The sequence below is a fragment of the Passer domesticus genome, chromosome 3 (genome assembly GCF_036417665.1).
Source record: "Passer domesticus isolate bPasDom1 chromosome 3, bPasDom1.hap1, whole genome shotgun sequence".
Classification (NCBI taxonomy): domain Eukaryota; kingdom Metazoa; phylum Chordata; class Aves; order Passeriformes; family Passeridae; genus Passer; species Passer domesticus.
In genome coordinates, this window is record NC_087476.1 from 111,059,231 (window position 1) to 111,084,797 (window position 25,567).

At 42.2% G+C, this 25,567-nt stretch overlaps 1 protein-coding gene and 3 non-coding genes across 4 annotated transcripts; all 4 read right to left on the bottom strand.

The window, feature by feature from the left end:
- Nucleotides 1-1,835: 1,835 nt before the first annotated feature.
- WDR43 (WD repeat domain 43) lies at nucleotides 1,836-25,537 on the bottom strand. Its single transcript, XM_064415129.1, has 18 exons — nucleotides 25,259-25,537; nucleotides 20,788-20,922; nucleotides 17,687-17,808; nucleotides 14,791-14,911; nucleotides 13,525-13,664; nucleotides 12,941-13,043; nucleotides 11,802-11,866; nucleotides 11,252-11,423; nucleotides 10,666-10,752; nucleotides 8,846-8,977; nucleotides 8,269-8,406; nucleotides 7,369-7,455; nucleotides 6,121-6,152; nucleotides 5,240-5,303; nucleotides 4,252-4,365; nucleotides 3,762-3,831; nucleotides 3,096-3,151; nucleotides 1,836-3,002 (listed from the first exon to the last, which is right to left on the bottom strand). The coding sequence occupies exons 1-18, from the start codon at nucleotides 25,505-25,507 to the stop codon at nucleotides 2,883-2,885; spliced, it is 2,007 nt and encodes a 668-aa protein (XP_064271199.1). The 5' UTR covers nucleotides 25,508-25,537; the 3' UTR covers nucleotides 1,836-2,882.
- Nucleotides 9,826-9,902, bottom strand: LOC135298289 (small nucleolar RNA SNORD53/SNORD92). The gene has a single exon (XR_010360287.1). It is a non-coding gene; the product is annotated as a small nucleolar RNA SNORD53/SNORD92 (small nucleolar RNA).
- LOC135298292 (small nucleolar RNA SNORD53/SNORD92) lies at nucleotides 13,340-13,423 on the bottom strand. Its single transcript, XR_010360290.1, has one exon. It is a non-coding gene; the product is annotated as a small nucleolar RNA SNORD53/SNORD92 (small nucleolar RNA).
- On the bottom strand, nucleotides 17,218-17,295 carry LOC135298291 (small nucleolar RNA SNORD53/SNORD92). The gene has a single exon (XR_010360289.1). It is a non-coding gene; the product is annotated as a small nucleolar RNA SNORD53/SNORD92 (small nucleolar RNA).
- Nucleotides 25,538-25,567: the final 30 nt, after the last annotated feature.

Sequence of the window (25,567 nt, forward strand, 5' to 3'; positions counted from 1 at the left end):
TTTAACAGACACAGGTGCACATCCCACATGGGCAGCTCCTATTCCCCTAAGAATCAGACAGAACACTGAAATACTTAGGAAGAGAGGCAACAAACACTTCTCACCCGTAGTGCTGGTGGGGTACCAAGTCCCTTTGGAAGCAGGAGCACAACACGAGGCATGAACGTGAACCACCACGCCTTACAGCAGGGTGCATTTACACCATCCTCAAAGGCGAGTCACCGGCTGTTCCTGTGATGCAAAGAATTTTGTGGAGCTGGTCTGGCACCCGCTGGCCACCTCTGGTATTGCTCCTTACCGCAGTCAGTTTATCTACTTCTCTAACTGGGAAGGTGACTGCATGAAACAAAAATCCCAGAGGCCCTGCAGTGGTGCCTGGACAGACATTAAACACACACCTATAAATGAGACACAGTAATAGCTGGGCAAATAAACCCAGAAGTTACACCTGAGGGTTTCCATCCTATTGATGGAATCAATCCTATTGATTTCCTGGCTGCTTAACTGCAGAGGTTTGCACTGGACTCCTCACAAATTCTCATCCAACTTCCACTGCTCCAAATGAGCAGCTGGTCTGTCCTCCTCATTCTCTTCATTGCTCCCAGACTACCACGATTAGATTAGAAGGGAGGACCTATCCCACATCCAGTGTCTCCAGACAAAGGAGGAAACACAGTTTAGTCCTCAACTGGCTGAGACCTTGGGTTTGCAGATAAAGTTTTCAGGATTAGAAAGTGCATAGCATTGTCAGTCAGCAGCTCAGGTGAGGGCACTTTTTGACCAAGGAGCCCAATTGTTTGCAGCTGCCACAGCCACAGTGTCACACAGAGCAGCTGCTTGAGGGCTGAGGACAGGGTGAACTGGCTGTCCTAACCCCAAAGCAAGAGACCAGAACTCACCCCCTGCCACCAGCTGGCTGTCACTGAAACAGATTCACAGAATCTAAATGTCTGTGAGAATCAAGAATGAACAAAATACTCTTAAGATCCCCCTGCTCTTCCTGCTGCCAGGTTCTCCCCAAGTCCCACTCCTGGAATAGTTTCTGGTGCATAGGAATGACGGACCATGCCAGCCTTACAGGTAACAAGGGCAAGTTCCCGATGCCACCATTCCCCACACCCAAACAGCACAAACAGGATACTCTGCTCTGTCACCCCAATCCAGGGCCTCTGCTTCCATTTCTGGAAGCGCAGGGATGCAGACACAGGGAGGACCTTGCAGGAAACACAGCTGGCTCCCTGCATTACTCCACATATCAAAAGCTCAGCAGACCAGCACTCACCCCAAGGGAACACCCCTCCATTCACACCCCTCTTCTGCCCCACCCAAAGCCTGCCTGCACACAGTGACAGACAAACTGACACATCAGCTCAGCCTCCTTTGGGGGCTTGAGTACAGACAATGTACAGGTGTTGGCACTTATTTTCACAGTATCTCAGAACTGAAAACAAATAAAACCCAGCAGTGTACAGTAGTAAGACTGATTTACTGTCAGTTTAAACCATCTGAAGACTGAAAGTTTCCACCTGCTGTCCTTCTACCTCCAGCTCTCCAAACCCAAGGACATCTCTTCCAGCTTTGTCCATGACACAACGCCCTGTACTCCAGACAGCGTTGCAGCTCCAGTGCAAGCCAAGCTGTGGACAAATCAATGGATATGACTAAAAGGGAGGGAGACAAGAAGTCTGTAACAACAGATGCTTTGCAGAACACCATACCCTTTTAGGCTCCCTTCCTCCTCCACTAGAAATCTGCTTTCTAAAAGCAGCATTTCATCTTTAACCACCACCTGAAGCTACCTAGGGTCTCTCTCAACAAACACCACAGGACAGGTATTTGGTAAAAGAGATGTATATTTATTCACTTTACAAAGAGGGTGGTATTTAGTTGCAACAGCTCCATTTATAGACAAATATATTATTGTACATTATAGTGGTGAATGGCTCAAACCTTTACCTTGTTTTGCTCTTAAAAACGTGTTTGCACCACTTCAGCTTCCGTTAGCTGAGCAAATAGCTGTCCTTGTTCTGCCACTGAGAGATTAAAAATCCGTAAGAAAGGTATAGCTCTGTGCTATGTATTCACAAGCATTCACCTTCTCCTTTCCCTGTCTCACTGCCCTCTCCCCACCCAACTCAACATGGTCTGGCCTCTCTGGGTTAGCATTAAACTTATATACAGCCTCCATTAAAACAAAATTAGGAGCCAGTGATAGTTCTAATGTTCTTTTAAAGCACAAGAAAAGTCATTGATTTATACATATAAAAGTATTGAGTTCAAATTTGTTAAAAAAAAGGAAGGATCCATTTTTAAGTCAAGTTGGCATTTGCATATTGCCAAAGTATGGCTAAGCCAATGAAAGGGGGGAAGAAAAGAATTTCAGGACAGAATTTAAATATTACAAAAATATCCTTTTTTTCTTTTTTCAGTTTCCTTTTTTAAAAAAAAAAAAAATCAGAAGGATGCCCACTTGCTATTGCTAACTGAAGCATGGAAAGAAGGTATAGACCAGTTGTCTTTGATCCTTGAATATTTGAAACAAATTCAATGTAAAGCTGAACCAAGTTTCCCACACAAACAGCGGTGGCAGATTTATTTCACTTGAGATACAAATGCATGTCCACATGACAGGCATAATCTGACCAGGAGGTGGAGGAAATGTTTCTCTAAGTAAGCGCAGGGAAGGAGGAGGGCGAGAGAAGGCTGGCACGGTTAAACATTCTGGATTCAGAAATGCAGTGCCCCACAGGTGTCTCTGCACACAGGCTGTGCATGCTCTGCACTCCTGATATGCAAATACAGCATCTTTCAGCAACAGAATCCAGAATCAAAGAGCTTGGTGGCCCACTTGTTCAAACCGCTAAAATTACTCTTTTGTGCTGTTACTCTTCTTCACTTTCATTTTCTGGTTCCAAATCAGAATCACCATTGATTTCCTTTTCAACAGTCATGTCTTGTTCATCAGATTGCTCCTCTTTTTCTTCATCTTCATCCCAGTTTTCCTGGGGGAAAAATAAAACAGAAATGTTTGAACCTTTGTCAGTCACACAATTTCTGCTACAAGCAAATGGAAGAAGATGTCCAACTCCACTTACGTCAGAGTCTTTATCTGCAATCATCTCATCATCTGAGCCTTCCTCCTCTGAGGAGTCTGCAAAAAGAAAGCAATCTCTCAGTCTGGGGAACAGGCTTTAAAATGTCATTGTACAAACAAAGTCCAGTCCCACATGCTGCCAGGTCTTCAATCTGTGCTATTTCCATACCAAAACTGATTCTACCTGGAGATGAGGTAACCAACATCAGTTAAGACCAGGTCACTTCCACTACCAGTACACAGATGAAGATGCAGTAGGAAAAAAGCCAAACTGGAAGTATGCACTCACACACATGGACATCCCCTACACTGATGTCCTGCTGACTCAATCACAGCAGTGCCTTCACTGTAACTACCTTAACACAAGGGCAGGTAACACCAGAAATTTTAGGTTACCAGGTAAGTTAAAGAAGCATACTGAATTTCCAATTCACTGATTTCTTCATTTGTGAAGCAAGGCTGGGAGGGAATTAAAGGAGAGAAAAGGAAGACAAGGAAGGACTAACTAACTATATGATGTCTGCATCATTAGCCACTGGTTTTCCTGCCATGGACCTCTCACAAAACCCCTCTATCTGCAGTCTGCACCGGTGCATGATGAACAGTCATCAAGTGTAGGCTTCATGTGAATTCAGGAGATGAGCCACATTTAGCATACAACACTTACCATCCTCATAGACCAGCTTTGCAGTCTGATTAACCTCAGGTACCTCCTGAACTGTTTGTGATGCTGCAACCTAAATGGAATTTGCAGATTAGCCTTAAATTAAATAATGTATTTCAACCTTAAAAGACAACAAAACTCCTAACAATGTAAATGAAATCTACATTAAGGGTAGAACACATTAATTCACTTAACAGCCAAAAAAGTACAAATGACAAAGTAAAATCAGAGAGGCACCTGCTCCAAAGTGGCCCAGTGCCTCCTATTTACTCCTCTTTAAAATTCTATGGGTGAGCAGACACATCTGACAGGACAAAACAGTTCCAGTGAGCAGGGACTGACAGGACAGTAAATTAATGGCCTGCTCTGAGCGTTACCAGCATCACTGAACAGCAGCTACATTAAAGTGCCTAGGACATATCACATCAGATGCAATCCCAACAGGAAGTCAAACACACCCCTGCACATCCCATGTTATGTAGTTGAAGCTCACCTGGGTGACAAGAATGAAGAGTCTTCCATGCAGACGGGAAAGCTTTTGCAAAGTTTTTACTCTGCTCTCCATCAACTGGTATAACATTCCCAGCTGAGGAATAAGGTCTGGCAACTAGGAAGAAGAGACGGATTAAAAAAAAAAAATTAAGCTGTTAACAAACACATCCCAAATGTTTTGGGTTTTTTTAAACTACTTTTGCATGTTTGGAACAAGCAACACTTGCTTGTTCTAGACAGAAGGGAGAGCTGAGGAACACCTGCAGTCTGATCAATTAACACTGAGCCATGTTTAGAAGTATCATCTACTTTTTAAGCATGGCAGTTCTTAGCCTCCTTTTCCTTTCCAGTCTCTGCCCCACGCAGGGGCGAAGCACCGTTCAGAAAGCTGTGAACATACACTGGTGTCTGAATGCAGCCTCAGCAATGCATGCAAGTTCTGCTGCTCAGCAGTGCTATAACAAACGGCAGAAAGGACTGACACTGCCCAAACATCTTTTTCTTAACCCAGCAAGAGTGCTGTATCCATCATTTGTAAGGCAAGGCTGGACTTCAATCCACAAGCTACAGCATTACTTCCTACCCTGCCAGCTTTGGCACACCCTTATCCTATAAAACTGGCCATGCCCAAGACAACCTCAATATGAGCATTACAAGAACAAAGAAAACTTAGTTCTGTAAGATCTAGTGACACAGACTAGATTAATCTTTGGCAATAATTTTGTTCCCTCTCACAGGTGTGACATAACTTATCTTAGTTTGACTTTGGGATGGCTATAATTATGTCAGGAATGACTGAGACAAACTATTTATCAGCAATGTGCAGTAGGTTCAGCAGAAGTGGTGTAAGCATAGCTCTCTATGCATTGATTTGGGCACTGCCATATGCAGAGAGCAGGAGACAGTTTCTTGAAGAAAGAAAATACGTTTATTTGAGCATTTAAATGTAATTTTACTTAAGTGCATTGGCATGAATGAAAAATACTTACTGTGGAAAGGTAAGATGCATGTAGGGTAAAAACAGACTTCAGCCATCGAACCATTAGTGAGGCACTGGGAAAGAAAAATAAATTATATCCAAGAGATACTGCCTGAGAGACACCTACTGCACATTCTAAATGCTAAATAGTTCTATTTAAAGTTCCTCTTTAATTAGAGAGCAAGATAAATGCTCTCTGTAGATGGAAATGTAAAGTTTGGCTATCCTCATGAGGTATGCAAGTTATTTGTTAGGAAAGGAACAGGCATTTCAGTGAGGGACTAAACTAGGGAAGCTCAGGGGTCTGTGCTTCTGAAATCTTTTATGGATGGTCTCAATGAATAAAAGATCAAAGCATGCTACTTTCTTCTCCACCTACAATGAGGAATTTATATTTAGAAAAAATGAACTCAAACCCAAACCGACCTAACCCCCACAACTCGGCACAGCCCATCTCAACAAGGCTGTCCTTATGGCTACGTAACAAGATAGAAGGGGGAAGCTGGTTATGTCACTAAACACCACATTAAGAGATGTCTAAATACATTTGATAATTAAACAAGCTCTACACCTGAGAGTTATTTTATTTATTGTTCAGGTCTGTAATGTAAACATTTGGGGCCTTCAGTTACATTCTCAGGGTTACACGCTCATTTCAGGTATCCTTTTCCCTTTTTAATTTCACTTCAGCCACCCTGACCAAGCCCAACATCTCGTGTTGTGTGCTTTAAGTTCCTCTTTTCACCTCCAACAAGGTGACTTTTTACCTCCAGATGCTGCAGTTTAATTGAAGTTACTATGAAAATCTATCACACACACGGTAGGAGAGACCACAGCACACAGATGTGAGAAGTTTTAGGTGAACTGAACAGTAGCTGAGCTGTCTCTTACCTGTATGGGTTGCCTTGCAATCTCTTTGTAAGCTAAAAGGACAAAAACACCCAGTCAGCAATAAGCAACAAACTTGATGAGTTTCATTTGACAGCTCCAATAGTGGAGCAGAAAGTTCTCCAGGCATTTGAGGCTTGCTAGGATTAACCACTGCCAGGCTCCAGAAAATTGCACTGCTGGCTCTACCACCCTCTACAAGCTGGTAGCTTGCAGAAGCTGGGTTTTGGTATTACAAGAAAGCTGGAACTTTTAACATACCAAATACCCACTGAAGCTTAAACCTGGCAGGAATAAGTAGGAGGAAACCTCTTACTTTTTATCTCTGTTCATCTGCTTAGTAGAGCAGTTGTTACAGGGCAGAAAAGTTGGGGAAACAAGTGAATAAAGTATCAAGTAATGGCCATTTCACACAACAATCTCAAACTTGGGAGAAGACAGTTACACAAAGGTCTGACCATCCACTGAGATTATAGAGTTTAACACTTGCATTTAGATTCCCTGACAAAGGTCCCAGGAAAGAAACACAGCATCTCATTAACATAAGCCTAAGGAGGTGCTGTAAGACCAAACATTCAGCACCAGGCCATCTGCATAATTCAGTTAAGATCAGTACCATTACAAAAATTTAATATTATTTGTGGTCAGCACATTTAAATAGAAATTAAAAAACAAATTGAACCATTAACTTATGCAACAGAACATCATTCACATAACAAGAGCTACTAACAAATGTTTGGTTAAAAAACCTAATGTCCAGTCAAAAATAATCATTAAAGTATTTCTGTCCAAATAAAGAGTTTATTTAATATCACTGAATAAGCAGTGATAGAAGCCCTTTTAAAATTACTACTAAGTGATGTTCAAAGTTTAAGTACAGCAAAATGGACTTTCTGAGTCCAAATTATTGTCCATGTTAGTAGTTGAAAAGAAGATGTAATGGTGATTGTTTGCTGTGGACTAAACAAGCTTTTGGTTAATCTCTTCCCTTTCTTTTCCCACATAATCATTTAAGATAGTAATACACAATCAAATGCTCTGACAGTAAGCTTTGATAGTGACACTTGGTCCTTTGGTTAAGCTTCAGCCAGAAAAGATAAAAAGACTATCAGGATAAATTAAGAAATATTTCAGTCCTCTTACAGCACCAAACCAATTTCAAAAATAAAGAGACATATCCTGGATTTTAGCAGCTAGAAGGCAAATCACATGTGGCTTGTATGACAGTAGAAGAAGTGCAGGCTCTCTTACCTCATGCAGCAGTGGAATGACAGCATGTATAGGCATTCTGGCTACTGTATTCTTTACTATATTTTCTTTCCTTGTGTTAAGCACTTTCTGTTAAAATGAAAAAAAAATATGATCAGAGACTAATTCAGCTTTAATATGTGCATGGGCAACCAGCAAAATCAAAAATTCCTGCCTATATCTCTCTTCCTGCTCCACTACTTTTGTGTGCTGCGGATAATGAGCAAAAGATCTGCTATGAAAAGGAGTTTCATTTTCCAAGTCATGTACAATTAACAAAGGAAAGACACTCAATAAACCCATCAAAAACAATCTAGCCTTGCCTCTAGTTCACCTGCCCCATGTTAAAAATTATGCATTACAGGCACATGAAAATCTCCCTTAATATTTTCTGACTTCCAAAAATAAATGTCTTTCACCAGCATCTGTGACAAAAAAATTTTATTCAGCATCAAATTCTTAACAGTTCCCCACCCCAGTACTGTTATGTCCAAATGCAAAGATAAGCTTTTCAAGTGACACTTGAAAATTCATTTCATTTTTCAAACAGTACCTGCTTGAAAAATGTACCGTCAGGAGACTAAGCACAGATTATGCTCCAGCCCAAGCTAAAGGGAACATGGCTACATTAGTAGCACCACTTGTAAAACATCTGAACTGTGACATAACAAATTTATCATAAACAAAGTGCTTCAAAGGTCAGGGACTGACTCAGAAAGCAAGGCAAGTAACAACAGAAAATAACACCAATTCATAACAGCACTGCCTTGAGCAGCAAATCAGCAAAATCACCTGGGGGAAACAGCAGGTTTTGAACTGTTCAGCCTTCCCGGCTTTCAGGGAGGCTTCCCACCAGTCCCAGTGAACACATTCAACAGCATACACTGAGCTTGCAAGACTTACATTTAAGATTTCTGCATCGTTGCTTTCCAAGCCCTGAACCAGCAGCACAGCAAAGCTGTCTGTTTGGGGAAGGCCACCAGGAGTTTTGACTTTGCTTACATCAATATCCAACGCCCCAAGGCGCTCCTCGATGCTCTCCTGCAGAGGGGAAATAAGGCAGTGCTGGGTCAGAGTGCTTTCTCACAACTATCACCTGAAAGCAAAGTACCTAACTTAGTGCATCCTCACTAGATCTGCTGGAGAAGAACACAAATTTTGTGTAGTCTTGTAAATGCACTGATAGAAGATAGCATGGGAAAACAAAAGCAGAGGAAGTTTTGGCTGAAAAGCACTAATCTGTCTCGGCATAGGCAGCAACAAGTGTGTTACAAAGTTCTGCAACAACCTGGCAAAACCATAGGCAAGGCACAGAGGGCTTGAATGAAAAAAAATGTTTTGAGCAGGGAGAAGTCTCAGACAGAAAGGTGGTAACATTACCCTTTCTTCCACAGCAAACAAAGCAAATCCAAGTTCAGCTAAAGAAGGTATAACGATAGTTTCTCCAATCTTGCTGAGTTTGAATTAAGAAGCTTTTTACCTCTGACTCTCCTGGTTTCCTCTTGTTTTTCTTTTTCTCCTTTCCCAAGGCTGGAGTTTTGACACCTGTACTATGTCCTGGAATGCCAGGTACTAGAACTTTGGCGTCCGAGTTCACAACAGGTGTCTTTACCTAGCACACAGAGAGAACCACATTTGCATCAATTGCTAGTATCTTGAGCTTTCTTCCCATTTAAAATATGGATTTTATTCTGTGACTCTCACACATATGGTAAAATGAGCCAACACAACCCATTTTCTTGACATAAATATTAGGCACATCCAACATATTTAAGAGAATTAATAACCTCAAGAAAGACAGTTAGTTTTCATGATTAACTAAAGCAATGGTCTCCTTGGAATTACCTGTGAACCACTTTTCTTACAAGCTTTTACTGTAACATTCACAGAACTGTTTGTATCAAAGCAAATACTGGGATGTTTTGCTGGCAATAGATACCACCTGTGCCAACATTCAGCTGTATAAAACCACATGCAGATTAATTCAGCATCCACTGGAATGCAATAACTGACCAAGAAAAGCAACACAATGTAACACCAAAAGGTAGTCCCTATTCCCTTCAATCCCAACTCTTCTCTTCTAGGGATTGCTCAAACACAGAACTCAGTAGACTGTGACCAGACAAGCTAAGGTACCATCTTCAATGAACACAAAGGAGATGGAATTTTGTATTTAACAACCACACGCTCCCCTGACTCAGGGAATGTAAGGCAGTATGCCACTTCCAGAATATCAAAAATGTGTTTTCTGCTACTTCCAGAACACTTCTTTAAACCACAGCACTTCTATCCAGGCTTTTTTAAGTGATAAAAGCATAATCTACTACACAGAGCAAAGCAACTTCCAATTTCCAAAAAGTAGATTTTCTGCATCAAGAATGCTATCACAGAACACCAGTGTTGATAAAATACTATTCCCTTAGCTCACCACACTCATCACTGACCTTCTCCCCACACGGCATGCTCAGACAGCCAAGAGATGCGTCTTCACTGGAATTCAGCAAGAAGCGAAACCAAGATGGGTATCATCACTGCATGCCAGAGGCCCTGCACCTGTCCTGCAGTTCAGCCCTGCCACCCACCAGCTCCAGGACTGAGCAATCAGCACAAAACCCTGCCTGGCTGATGGAGCACCACATCCAATAGATAACTGAAGGGTCAGAAAAACAGCGCTGTCTGCTCACTTCACTGATATTCCAAGAACTTAAAATCTTCAAGGCCTTGAATAAGCACAATGATTAAGAACTTTACAGCCTGTCTCTAAACACCCAAGGGATCCTGCATGGGAGAACACAGTGCCAAGTGGCCTCAGTGGGCACTGCTACCATGCAAGTGCCAAACTCACATTCCCAGGTCCCTGTGACCAGGAACACATGAAGGCCACACCAAGAAAGAGCAAAAAGAACTTGCCAGTTAAGGGTCCACTAAGTTTTATTTAGACTCCAAAACAAAGTCATATCAAACCACCAGAGTCAAAGAGGTTGTACAAAACACAGACTCCAAGGGAAGGACTGATCTTAGGCAGAAAAACCCCACCAATCAACCCTGTCTCTCAAGCAGATCTGCTGAGTTACAAGAGGGCCACCGTGTGCTCTCGCACATGCCAGGATACACAGGAACCATGAAGATCTCCTTGCCCACAGCTGCCTGAGTGCTATGGACATCTATAGCTACTGCTGCAGTTCTGAACAGGCCCATCCAGAAATCCAATCTCATTTCAAGAGAGCAGTGAATATTACCTACTTTGTTTCTGAAGTAAAACATGAGAAACAACAAAACCACATGTCATGCAAAGCTCACCTTTGTTACAGCAGCATCTGTTCTAAGTGACAACACTTTCTGGACGTCCCGTACCAAACATATGTGGGATTCACTGGTGTTCAAAGACTAGGAGGACAGGAACAAAACCAGTTAATATAGCTGACACTCACACCTGTGATTCATTAAGCTACTGAAAGATGAGAACAAATTCCAATGGTATAAATTAAAATTAATGTTTTCACTCTAGAATAGCAGCTCCTTTGCATATCTGCCTTTTGTTACCATATCTCTATACTCTCCAAGGACACTTACACAGGTAAACTGGAACTGTATTAAAATCAGTTTCAATGGCCTAACTCAGCAAGAGCTGAAATGGCAAGAAACAGTCAGCAATGGCACCAACCTGTACTCCAACTGAAAAAATGGAAGAATACAAACCTCCTTTCCAAACAGCTTGGGGGCAATGGTCACAGCTCCCAAAACAAGAGCAAGGAATATATTTTGTATTATTCTATCATTTCAAAACAGTAAAAATAAAAATACAAAACCCAAAAATTTCTCCAACTGGAAGCAGCATGCAGTCCATATTACAGAATGCAAACCCTCTCTGTTAAGTTTTACATACCACTTTCTCTATGACAGGCTGTAAGGCATTTCCATACACCAGCAGCAGAGACTGTTTGTCTGTGCAAAATGCAGCTGCTAGAATAGGGACTGGTTTTGGTGTGGAGTCCTCATCATTCCCAGGTGTTGCTATCTGAACAGTACAGTTTGATGTTAAGGGCTTTTTGCAGTAACTGGAAAAAAAAAGAAATTAAAAATTTTCAAGCTGTTTAGCTTGAACACTTCAATATCTTGCACGTCTAAGCATCTTTCACAAGCAGGTCCTCAGCAAACTCAGCCATTTTACACCTTTTGTAGATGGCTAAGATGAGGCACAGACACACAAAATCTGGGTTAAAGCCACACATAATACCAAAGTTCAACACAGTCCCCAACAAGTGAGTTATTCAAAAACGTGTCCAGTAACCCAAGACAAAGAAACAGCTGGAACCTGAAACCTGGTTCACGAGCATTTACAAGAGCTTAAAGACAGCAGCACAATAAAACTGAGCTTTGCCTTGCAGTAACCCCAGACCTTTCCCCAAAGACCCTCCAGATGAATCCTAACTTACCCATTCAAGATATGTTCAAATAAATGCAACTGCCCATCTCTGCACACAACTGCTAACTTCACAGGCTGAAAGAAGGCACAATAACAGAGTTTCATTAGATCAAAGGAAAACCCTCCTGTAAGTTCAGGTCATCAAGAGACACCCTCCTGGAAGTTCAGGACATCAAGAGACAGCTGTATGGCTACAATTTGAACTTTTTCAGTATTTAAGAACATTACACTAAATCTGAAAAGAAGATCAAAGATGTCATCACTCAGGAACATTCAGTACAAGTCGTTAGAAGATTAATAAAATAACTCACAACTGTACTTTATCACTGGTAATCTACACTGAGTTAAACAGTTTGCACAGTAGCAGACACATGTCTAGAGGCAGAGCTCTGCAAAGGCACTGACTCTGAATATGCTTAGAGGAAAGGAACTGAGATGACTCCTCTGGGAAACTAAACAACAGGGGTACATTACTGAATACTCTCCAATACACGCAGGAAGAGCCAACTGGAAATATCAGAAAAATATAGCATGAAATACTGCTCTGAGAAATGGAATTTAAAGGCAGCAGGAGAAAAATGTTTTAAATAATTATGGGAACAGTTTGTGAACGTGTTTCACATCCACGTATTTTTCAAAAAGCAACCACTTTGAAAGACTTGTGCTGTTAAAACTGAGAGACTTGGCAAATGTACACTGCCACTTTAACTCACTCAAGGCTAGTCAATTCCAAATGCAGTTACACTGCCAAAAACACTTGAAATCAGAAAAAAAACAGGACCATACCCAAACCAGATTTTTAGAAATAATTTCTTTTGTGTTTTTCTTTGCTGCCAAGTTCTAACAACCATTTTAACTTCTAACTTGTTCTAAATAGGAAGCAACGGACATTTCCATCATGAACAAAATTTCTGAAAAAACCCAATGAATTTGCACTTAGTATCTTTGAAAACAAGCATTTCAAACTACCAGCTTTATAAATGTACCTGTAATAAATATTCTTAGACCCATGAATTGGCATTTGGATCTCATCTCTGCATAACAGAACCCAAAAATAAACCAAGCCTCTTTCTTTACTCCCTTAAAAGGAAACTGATGTGGTAAGTGAAAATTGTTGGAATATATTTGTTTACAAACTATTGCTCCTACCTCTTCTTTGACTTCTGATACAGTCAGGTCCACAAAAGTTGGTTCATCTGTTACTGTGAAAGACATCACAGCATTCTTTTCTTTCCTATCTGACCTGATCTGCCTGGAAGACACAAAAAGCACATGTTATTTACCACAGCACAAACAGCATTCTCTGCAGCATTACAAAGCCTATAAATCACTAGTAAATGTGGTGGTATCTCCTATATCCAAAAGCACCACGCTGACATTTCAGTGTTCAGCTTACAAAACATTCTAATTTCTAAGAGCAAAGTAACTCCTAAGAGAAAACTGAGCAAGAAAACTTTGCATAAACCTTACAAGAAGTGCAAAGAACATGGACGTTTATTACACAGTATGTTCTGGCACACACTAGTGATACAAATGGCAACTGGAAGCATGCTCAGACACAGCCAAGGAAAATCTCGTCTTCACTCAACAATCAGTGAGTCGAAACCACCAATAAAGAGATCATCACTGCATTTTTCCAGAGTGCCCCTTCTGCTTTACCTTGTTTAATCACAATCACTTGATGGCTCTATGCTCAAAACTCATGAGTCACAAATTATGAAAAGCTTACATACCACACACTCAATAATCTGTCGTGTATAGCTCCAGACAAGAAATAGAGTCCTGTAATTCCATCAAAGGGTTTACTGTCATTTGTAGGTTTCACTGTGGTAAACATTAATGATGACACTGATGTAGCATGGCCTGTGAAATGCTAAGAGAAAAAACAGGATCTTTCCATGATTGCCGTAAGCAGTCATATGGCAAAAATCAAAACATTAGTTAACAGACAGTAGGAAAAATTCAAGCGTTACTAAGTCAACAAGGACAGCTCAGTGGTTTTTACTAGTGATCAGTTTCCTTGCATTTTTCTATGTCAAGGAAGCTTTTTCTGACCTGCCACATATTTATCAACATTTTAAATGGGGAATCAAAGGCAAATTCAATGGGATTAAATCCATGCAAAAGAAATTACATCCACCTGTACTGCTGTCACAAAGCTCTCCCCTCGGCCCCCCCAGCTTCAACCTTTCCAATGGAACTAGAATCAATTTCATTCTCACCTTAAACAATGGACACACGTGTGCTGACACTAAATTTGAGCAACACACCACCCCCAAGGGCCCCCCAAAAATTGGTTCTTCAATCTACTTTTGCAAATAGTGGTTTTGGTCACTACAGAATGCAGACATACATGGTAGCTGCCATGTGCCAGCAAGCCCAAAGTAACAGCACATGTGTACACACTCACCTGACAGGAGATTCAGAGACTATCCCTGTCCTGTCTGCTAGCAGGCAAGAGAACACGGCAGCATTCACGGATCAGCTAAAGCATGGCCATTTGCTCAATGTCTGAGCCCTGCTCAGGGAACAATAAGGAGTTGCTCCTATGCCTTCCAACTGTTTCAACAGCAAAACTGATAACGCCATCAGTTACATGAAGTTTAGCAAGGAAACTCGAAGGCTTTGTGGAGGGACTCATGTTAAAACCCATGCCAGCAGTAACTGATACGGTGGTGAACAAAGTTCTCCTGACAGAAGGGTATCAGACAGAGACCCAGTTTAAAAAAAACAGCATCCATCTTTCTCCTACAGCCTTGAGAGAAGATGCTGGCAGCATGCTCAGAAACAAAAATGTAATGTCCTCATTCAATTCTCAGCAAGTGGAAACAATAGTTTAGGGTACCATCACAGCAAAAATGTCCAGCAGTCCCAAAACTGCTAAGTGTATCCTCACACACAGTGAAATGTTTTAGATGTCTGACCAGAAAACACTAGGGAGGTAGTGTCACCAACCAAGAAGGGCATTTCTTTGCATCTAGTTTAACAGAGGTACTTACTCTGTAGACTTCTTTGGTCTCCAAGTCCCACAGTTTTATAGTTCTACCAGCTGACAGCAGCATTTTTCCATCTGGACTGATGCATAGACAGGTGACACTGCTATTGTCGCCTTTCCACTTACTAGAATTTGGATGGAGTTTTTGTACACAAGGAGAAAGATGGAGAAACAGAAAAAACAGTATTGATTAGGATAATCTCAAAACCACCATGATGGAAAATTAAAGGTAAAATTTAAAAAACAGTGATGTAAGTAGTCAAGAAGTCAAAGCTATTCTGCTTCTGCACTTCGCCTTCAAATTAGTTAACAAAAAAAACCACAACTCAAAAACATGAAGTTATTCAATACTGAACTGTTGACTTCTTTCTAAATACTTGCTTATTCTGTTCTGAATACTCTCAAGGTTTTCTACTTCTGAAATTAGGGCAAGAAGAGCCATACCATTTTCAAGACTTCTCTATTCACCAACCTGTTCAAAAAAATCTTCTCAACACTAAGATTCAGAGTTTCAAAGCCTATTCAGTTACTGGCCCTCCTCCCAAGTCTCCGAAGTTCACTGACAATAATAAACTTCACCTTAATGGTCTATGGTTCAAAGCACTACTTAAAAATAAAAATTAAAAATAAAAGGGAAAAAATAAAGATGCTGTCCTGAAAAGCCTGAATGTGCTTTAAAGAAATATTGATACTACATGTTTCTCACAGGATAAAACTGCAAGGAAAGCATTAACACAAATCCTTTACAGATAGGAAGAAGCCTGCAACACACCACATTTTGATTGTAAACAGCCTTCCTGGAAATATTTCTAAGTAACTTGCACATGTCCAAGCAATACTTTTTCTGTTTTCTAAAACAGGGATCATTTACTGTATCACTTTTGATAGAAGCCGAAAATTTTACAGCCCACAAATGTGGACAACATTGCACCTTACAGAGAGTACGATAAGATTCTGTATTCTCTTCTGAAGACAAGATCATGACTTAAGAATTTAAACCATTTATTAATGTAAACCAAAAAGGTATATTTAAATGTACTAAAAAGATGAGTCTAAACTAGACTTCAGAATATAAAGTACAGCAAAAATACCTTGGTTTTCACTTTGGATACTCTTTATATAATTTTTACAGGAAAGAGTAAAAAGGCACTGAAAGGTCAAAAAAGTTTCTGGGCACATCCAGCATAGAATTACAAATGGCAAATCGTGTCTAACCAACCTGATTGCCTTAATGAGACAATAACCTTGGTTGATGAGGAGAGATAAATTTAAGTTGTCAAAAGCATTGCTGAAGTCAAGGTCTCACATATCCTTGCAGCCAAATTGGAGATATAGCCTGTATGGATGGTCTGTAAGGAGAGCAGGATCAGGCTGCATCACTGAGTTCAAACAGTTGTGATCACTGGTATGAAGTCCAGCTGGTGTTACTCCCTCTAAGGTGTTAAGTCACTGGTGTTACTCCCTCTAAGGACATCCCAATGCTGCTTAATATCCTCCATGACTGCCCCAGTCTCCATTAATGATCTCAGAACAGGACAGAATGCACACCTAACAACTTCACACTCAATCCCAAATTAGGGAGAGCAGTTGATATCCTGGAGGACAGGGCTGCTACTCAGGGGCATCTCAGCAGGCCTGAGAAGACACAGGCTGTCAGAATCTCAGACCTGAAGAGGAAAATGTGAAGTCCTGCAGGTTGGGGACAAATAGCTCGAAAGTAGCTTTAAAGAAAAGAGACTTGCAGTCCTCACAGTAAAGCTGAGCAGGAGCAAGCAGGGAGTCCTTGTGGTGATGAGCTCAGCCATCTATGATCTGTAGGATCTGCATTAGCCAGAGTGCTGTCAGCAGATCAGGGAATGGGACTCCTCTGATCTGTGCAACTCTTGAAACTGCACCTGAGCACTGCGTTCAGGGGGACAGGACAACAAAGCCACTGACATGGTGGAGTAAATCCAGGTGAGGGCCACAGAGGCACCTCAGGGACTAGAGCACATAATGGAAGAGGGAAAGGTGAGGGAACTGGGTGTGTGCAATTCTGATAGAGAAAGATAGAGGGAGATTTTACAGCCATCTTCTGCTACTTTACATAGGGTCTCAACATAATACAACCTAAGGGATACCAAAGGGGCTACTGATGATGGGCTGCCTGCAGTGCTCATGCCAACCTTAATAAAACCAGGAGCACTGCAGTAATAACCAACAGTGGGCAACATCACAAAAACAGAAACAACATCAAGAGAAGGATCAATGTGCCATCAGTAGGCTTTTACTGAAGAAAGGTAACCAGGATTGTTAATAGAAATCGTGGTTTCTTCTTTAAAGTTTAAGAACAATTTTACTTTATACAGAAGAAAATAACTCCCTACACCAAACATTTTGTTACTCTGAACTAAGCTCCATTTTGCTCAACAGTACTTTTAACAGTAGCAGCCTGCTCAGACAGCCAAGTGGAAGTGTCTCCACTGCACATCAGCAGCAAGCGAAACCAAGTGGGTTATCATCACAGCAAGGCCCTTTGAGCAAAGCTGGGTGCATGCATCAAGTTCTACTGGAATGAGATCTTCCAGTATCTACTCAACGATTTTTTATTAGAATTTAGATTTTTCAGCATTTAGTAGGACTTTTAGTCTTTCAGTCTCACTAAAAGTTAGCATGGAGGGATCCAAACCCCTCTCAGAACGGTTTCATCTAGCTTTTCCAATACACAGAAGAAGATGCCTATGACAACTGTGCTTTCATTCCCTAATAAAACCACTCCTGATTTGAGAAAAATAACAGTCAACAGTCACTTTGTGGGCATGAAGCCTAGAAAGTAGAGTGCAGCATTTCCAAAACCTGCAAGGGAGAAAACACACAAACGCAAGTGTAAAAAATTTCAAGTGAAAAGCAGCCCTACTCACCACTTTACTTTGCAGGTCTGTGTGTTCCATTCCACAATGTGTTTGTCATCTGAACAGCTATACAAGCAGGAGCTGTCTTGATGCCATCTCACACAGTTTACTCTACTGTCATGACCACCATCCTACAAAAGATAACATAGGGTCAACTCACTGGAGTAGTCCTGACAGCTGAGTCTTTCCCACACCAACAATGTGAACAAGGTGCTCTTTCGAGATCTAAATTCCAATCACTGGCATCTTAAGGTGTGTGTGTGGTTCCAAAGAACATACTTGACAGTTATATAAATTAAAGATATTTCACATTTTGGTACATACACGTAAGTATTTTGGCCTGGCTTATACAGCCTAGAGAAGAGATGTTGTTTACAGTTTCCTCACACGGGGAAGCGAAGGGGCAGGCACTGATCACTTCTCTCTGCTGGACAGTAACAGAACCAAAGGGAATGGCAAGAAGCTGTGTTGGGAGGAAGGGAGTTAGGGTGGACATTATGAAAAAGTTCTTCACCCACGGGGCACAGGCTCCCCAAGGAAGTGGTCACAGCCCCACGCCTGCCAGAGTTCAAGAAGCATTTGGACATGCCCTCAGGCACACGCTGTGACTCCCAGAGCTGTCCTGTGCAGGGCCATGTAGAAGCCCAGAACAGTCCAATGTGAATGTCCCAAACACTGACAGCCAGCCAGGGAACCAAACAAGGACTGTTGGCAAGATCACACTGTAGGAAAGAACAGGGCATGGCTGGAGGAGGGGGCCATGCAGAGGTAGGGCAGCACTTTCCTGGTCCAGCCTTGTTCTGGCTCCTGATGATCAGCACAGCAGAAACACAGGAAAGATTCCAGAAGTGGGCCTGGACTGTTGACAAAAGATCCCCCCAGCAGGGGCGGATCAAGAACATCAAAGATGCCCCCACAGCCCTCCAGCCCATTTCCAGAAAGGTCTAGAGCAAACTGCACATAGTAGCAAATTTGCATAGAATGTGAGAAACTGCTCCAGGGTGGGCAGCACTTGTCTATAAAAAAATGCTCCCACAATGCTTGAGGGATGGATGCCCCAGGACGCTGGACACCCCATCAGCTGGTTCGATGCTGGAGCCAGGACTGGTGACTCTTCTTTCTACATTCCTTTCTTTCTCTCTCTTTTCTTCTGCCCCTACCCCTTATTCAAAATCCACTGCTGTGCATTTGTATCAGAAGACACCAATTTCCATGCCAAGTGTACAATTTACTGATAGAACTTTGTAGATTTTGTAGAGCCTCTGCCTTTTGTCATTCCTTTTGGACCACAAGCACCTACACACACCTATATGCTCTCTTCAGTTTCAGGGTGGGATGCTGCTGGACAGACCGGTTTTGTTGATCCCTCCAAAAAAAAAAACCAACTGTCTTGCCTGCTGTTTTTATACACACAGCCAGATAAGGCTAACTGTATGAAATCTGCTCAGAGGAAAGAATAGCCACAGGTGTCTTGCTGAAGTCATCTATATGCCTCCTTCCTTAAGGGCACTCAGAGGTGAGTAGCCTTCCCTTTGTATTAGCATTCAGGAGCACACTATCACCAGACCAGAAGACCCCTTAAGCAGTATCACTTCTCTTAACAACCAAAATCTCTGCAGCTCCAAATATAATCCTGAATTATTTATGAAAATATTTAATGGAGTCCATTTCACTATTTGGATTGTAACAACCTGCTCAAATTACTCCCAAAGATATTGATGCAAATGAGCTTTGAGCAAGACAAACTACACTGCAGCAAAATATTCTGTTCAGTAAAGAGAGCGAAAAGTAACATCTCTTATTTTAACAGGAATAATCTTTTCATTCAACCTATATGTAAAAAGCAAAGTACTCATAAAACCTGCTGTCTTCTGTGGAAAAGGAGTGTTTTTAAACAAACTACAGCTACACTTTTCAAACATAGTTTTTCCATATAATGAAGTTGATACTCATTAGTTACTGTCACTTGCCTGCACCATAATTCTCAGAAATTACTGCTTTCTCTAAATTCATGTATGTTTATCACCCTACCTACAACTTTGAGTTTAGAAGCAAAAGTATACCCAAGTATCTCAAAAGTATCGCAGAGCCATTCATATGGATTTATTTTGCTTATTATGTAACCCACAACTAAAATGGAGGTGCTTGGGAGTTTGGAAAGGCAAAATTGAAGTTACTGTGTATCATTCAAAAAAGATCATGTGCTGAGAGAGCTCAAGACTTTCCATAAGTGTGGAAAACCAGAGTATCGGGAATATTTTTCTGTCTGCTCTGGGGTGCCCTGACCCCCAGGGCAGCACTGACTTTGACCCTCATTCATGAAGAAAGCTTCCTACACTTCAAGATAGACTAGAATCCACAAAAGTGTGAAATAAATTATAGAGAGCAGTGTAGGTGTATCACTTGGTGAGAAAATCAGGTTTGGGGATTTTTAGTATGTTGTGGATGGAAGCAAGATGGAGGGCACAGGGTGCTGTCCTGGGTTGCTTCTTCATGCTTCTTTTTCCTTCTTCATCCTGGGTTTGGGTGGCATTTTGTAACTGGGCAGAAAAGTCCGCATTGTGGGCTTCCAGGGATAAGTTATTGGGTTAAAAGGGAAAATAATCCAGGTATCAGCTCTTAATTGGAGAGTTTGGTCTTAAAAGACCTTGTAACAAGAGAGCGTTGGCCATTTTGTGCCTTCTAATGAAAAGCTGCTGAACTCACGGTTGTGAGACTGTTTCACTGATAAGAAATAATAAACATCTGAGTCTGAACATGAACTACTGTTTGAAGTACCTTCACTGCAGACCCAGAGAAACCAACAACTGGCACACCCCGGCACATAAGGGAGGTGAATTTACAGAAGAGTCCACCAGCGTGACACCTTCCCAAGCGCTGATGAGTTCTCTGCCCTTCCCTCCCACAATGCCATGCAGGAACTGAGGGTATGACAGTCCCACCAAGGATTTAACTCTCCTGTGAGGAATTTCATCATTACTGTTATTTTTAATGGAAAGCAGCAAATCCATGGACAGTGTTAAGATACTGCACTAACTTAGAAACCCAGATTTTTTGGCCTAAACTGACTGAAGTGTTTGGTAGCATGTGATGAAGAGTGCATTACTTACTAGCTTGCTCTGTAATTCTCCTTTTACTGTGCTGTACAACAAAATGCTACCAACTGCTGTACCAATAGCCAGGATATCTAACTGCTTGTCCACTTCTCCAACTTCAGACTTCCGTTTTTTCCTCTGGGGGCCATCCTGGAAAACCAAAAGAGAGAAACTGTGAAATAGACCAGTCTGAGTGGCTAATCTCAGTGTTAAAGCAGAGGGAAGAAAAACCTTAAGAGAAGTTTAAGATCCAGACAGCCAGAACAAACACCACTAAGACAGAAAATGAACACTGAAGTGTACACAACCCTAGAAACTCATCTTGTACCTCCATGAAAAAGGGTAACAAACTTCTATGAGTCACTTGTAAACACCTGGTATAGGCCATTTTGCTACCACCCCAACCACATGCACGTGGGAAAAAACCCCACATTTTACTTTTTTACAAATTTCCTGTCCCAGAGGCAGAAGTAAAGATTAACTCGTTCAGACTACTACATCCATAAAATGGAAACACTTGGTCATGATCAATTTATTTTTTCTCAAAAAGTAATGAAAGGAGTCTTGCAAATCTGAAGCATTCATAATGCTTCTTAAAAATGAAGTGCTAACCCATTCCACAGAGGGAAGGACTGGGATTCAAAACAAAGTGCTCTGCCCAAGTCCTGCTGTCTGCACCAGAGGTCCTCAGATGATCAGGCAATTCATAACTCTTCACACTCTTGCTCTGCAAGTGCCTGTCAGCCACCTCAAGGAGGGATTTCACTTTGTCTGTCTTAACCAAAAATTTGAGAATGCAGATCACTGGGAAGGAAAGAAGGAATAAAACTGGTTCTTAAACATGTGAAACTAAAATAAAGAGGGCAGAAGAAGTCATCATATTCATTCTCACTGTGATAATCACTAACTGCACACACACAAATAAAAAAAGAAAATTTAAAAAATGTTCAAGGACATGAAAAGAAAAAAAATCACTAATGATTAGTTTTTTAATTGGACCTTGGTAAGTCTCCTTATATTTGTTACATCACAGCAAAGCATTCTCTCCAATTTAAAAATTACACACATGCTAATGCTTCCTCTACACAACAGAGCTATCCTCGCTGACAAGCAGCCTGAAGAAGCCCAAGGAGATAAAATGTGAGCAACCAGCTCTGTTCGAGTTCCATGTGGTGTAGCTAATCTGTTTTACAACAGACATGACACAGTGAAGACAAATAATTTCTACTCAGGTCCAGAAATATGACAATCAGGATGCAGTAATTTCCACCACAAGTAAGATATTGAAGTTTGATAGTGAAAAATAAATATTTTGGTTCTTTCAAGCAGGATCTTCTATTCCTTCTGTATTTAACAGAGCTAACACCTTCTGCAAAGAAAAGTGTTTTGGTTTAGGCCAAAAAATACAAAATTGCTGCAAAGATAACTTTTACATCAAAAGCAGGCTATTGAGAAAAAAGATTACAATTAGAGGATTTTGCAAGTATTTATTTAGGCTTTATCTTCTTAAAGAAATGTATTTATAAAATATTAAAAAACAGATGTTGAGAAACTAATGACAATTAATTGAAACTGCAGTCTGACATGCAAAGACAAAGGCCACTGAGCAGAGATGCAAGTACAATTCCTGTGTTTTCTGGTACTTTTCGATCTTTTTAAGTAGTTTTACCAATTACCCCACACACCCATGCTGCAAAGCAAAACCAAACTTAATAACAGACTTTATTTTCTTGCCCTGAATAAATCTATCAACTAATTTTTTTTTTCAACTTCCATTTCAGTTTGCTATAGCAAATTTCCTTGGAACAACTCAAAGGCACAAGAGAATTCCCACAAGTACAGTTATTTCCAGGGTCAGGAGAAAGCAAAGGGGCAGTGAAGGTTTCTCCAGTTTTTTTTTCCACATGCATTTCTTTACTGATCACCCCTTATCAGCAATATGAGGGGAGCACTTTGTCAGAAAGTTCTGCATGAAAAAATGCCAGTGGAAAATTCAGACACCTGTTAACATTTGATATGATTTGGAAAAAAAATTAAGAACTTAAAAAAAAAATCAAACTTCCCCACCCTACATTAAATTGGTACACAGAGCAAATGGCAATTGCACTTAACATCCATGTGGGAGTCACTTGTGGATCAGGGTCTTAAATAGAAGAGCACCCTGTTGTTATGGGCAGGACAAATATCAGCTTCCTTGTACTCTGATTTCTTTTTCAGATTTATGGAAACTCAAGCTTATTTAGAAATCCTTCAACTTTGCCTGAAAAAGCACAAAGTTTTAATTAGTGGAGATGGTTAAAAGAAGTCACTTGTAAAGGAATTGTGCACACATTTTTCAGTAATGTTCTTTCTTGACTTGATAAGCCACTGAGACTTCCTAAACAGAAATCTGCTGCTCACATGTGAAATAAAGCACTTAGAGCACTGAAATGGGGATAAATCTAAAGGTCTTGACACTTGACAATGACAGAGCAGTTGCAGCTTGTCAGGAAGAAAGTGGAAGAAGGTGCTTTGAATACTGGAGGTGCACTCTTGCACAAGACACCCCACGGAGCAGGAGGTGATGAACGCTGCACACAGGAAGCACTGGAAGCACGTGGGGCAGGGAGCATCCCAGCAAAGGCACCCCTGCATCAGCAATTCCAGAGCCTGCAGTTCAGAACGTGAGTTCTAATATTCCCCTGCACCACATGGCCTCCATTAACATGGCAGCAGTCCAAAACACACTGAGTTTAAGTGCAATTTGGCCAAACACCATCTATAGCTATCTACTGGCAGAGCTCTACCCCTGACCACCTGAAACCCAGGAACAAAAGACTAAATAACACCAGAAAAAACACATTCAATAAAATGTTTTTGGCATAACTATCCTAGTTTTGGTTCTACAACTCAGTCTAAGGAAAAAAAACCCCAATGACTTTTAAAGGTTTTATTGCACAATTATTGTAAGAAACAGTATGTTTCCCAGGTCCACTTTAAAATGGACTAGCTTTTGAGCAGGGGACAGGATTCCACCTACTGGAACAGCCAGAAAGCACTGAGAGGTGGCTAAGGTTGCTTTCATATAACCTTAAACCGGGTTAAATTCAAAGACCTGTGGGGCTTAGGAGAGTGTCTCTAGAAAAGGTTATTTAAAAAAAGTTTTAAAAGCCCCTCAGAAACATCCTGTGCTTGACTTATGGCACCACAGCAGCACACTGTGTCTAGTTGAGTTTCATTTAATACAGGACATTTTAACAGCATTCTCATATGCCAGTTTCAGGGCACCTAAGAGCAATGAACCCATACAGCTTTGCAACTAATGAATGGATCGTTTTTACTTGAAAGTTCCATGAAAAAGGAACAGGTTGAGGCCACATAAAACTGACTCTCTCCACTTCATTCTTCAAATGTCCTGGGAGTTTTCAAAGTTCAGGGACTAAGCTGCTCAACTGAGTAAAACAATATTGCCCTCCTCTGGGTTGATAATCTGTGTTTTAAGCATTTTGAAACAGCCTGAACAGCATTTTAAATACTGAATGCTGTTCATTTCAAATGTTGAATTGCTGACACACTAAAACACACTTTAAAAACCACCCCTTACTTCTTATTATAATGGGGGTGATTTCACATACTTTATGCAGGTTTTGCATTCTTTTTTCCTCAGGAAATTGTATATTCCAGCTAAAGAATTACCTCAACATAAAACAGACCAAAAGGTACCCCAGTACATACTCCAGATATTTTCAGGTTCAGTGTTCACCTGAGGTGATGCTAACTAAAACTTGATCCAAGGTGGAGAGGATCCAAGCACTCCTGATGCATGGTGTGAATAAAACTACTGAACACCTTCTTGCAGGATTCCTGGACTCAGGAAGATGAATCACAGACAGTGTAGCAGCTCGCACGGGGGTACTTCCGAGGGTAAGGGAGCGTGGAGAGATCCTGCCTTTAGCGGAGAGGGAACTAAGGGGGTGCACAGCAGCTGACCTGCTCTGCAGCATCGCCCTTTCAATTACGGCAAGACGTGCCATCAATTAACATACCTCGCTCCTTCAAGGAAGGCTTCTTCCACGCAGATAACACGAGAGACAAATGGTTTCCAACAGCCAGCGCTTCTGCCGAATTTTTGCTTTAAAAACCCACAGAACTAATCCCCACCCCCCACCACCGACACGTGAAATTCACCTCAAGCAGCGCAATCCCGGGAGGGGGAGCGGCTCCCCCCGCGCCCCCCCACCCAGGAGGAGACACACGTGGCCGTCCCCGGCACCACGGGGGGGACGCGGGGCGGGACGGTGCCCGAACCCCGCGGGGCTCTCGGGACCCGCTCGCCGCGGCCCCGCTGCCCGGCCCGCCCGGCCACATGGCGCCGGGAGGGCGGGGTGAAGCCGAGCGGGCCGCGGCCACGCGTCAGACCCGCTCGGCTTCGCCGCCATCCGCGCTCCTCACGCGTGGCCCCCCCCGCCCGCCCTCAGCCTCCCCCCCGCTCCCTCCCCTCACGCACCTTGCTGGGGGGCTGCCGCGCACCCGCCGCCGGGGCCCAGGCCAGGCAGGTACAGGCGGCGCTGAGGTGGGCGGAGGGCACGTACTCGTGCTGCAGGCGGCTGCCGGCCGTGTCCCACACGCGCAGCCGCCCATCGGGCCCGGCCGAGGCGAACAGGCGGCGCCCGCGGGGCGAGAAGGCGCACGGAGGGGCCGCCATGGCGCGCGCGCTCCCCTCGCCTCCTGCCCGGCCCGCCCCGCAGCGGCGCATGCACCGCCCCGCGTGCTCGCCCCGCGCGCCTGCGCCGCACGCCCCGATGACGCCGTACGG

Coding starts and splice junctions, on each gene's coding strand:
- WDR43 (XM_064415129.1), bottom strand. CDS start 25,507: ATGCGCCGCTGCGGGGCGGGCCGGGCAGGAGGCGAGGGGAGCGCGCGC. Junction 17,809..20,787: donor GAGAATTACAGAGCAAGCTA/GTAAGTAATGCA, acceptor TATCTTTTGTAG/GATGGTGGTCATGACAGTAG. Junction 7,456..8,268: donor ACGATGCAGAAATCTTAAAT/GTAAGTCTTGCA, acceptor TCATTTTAACAG/AAAGTGCTTAACACAAGGAA.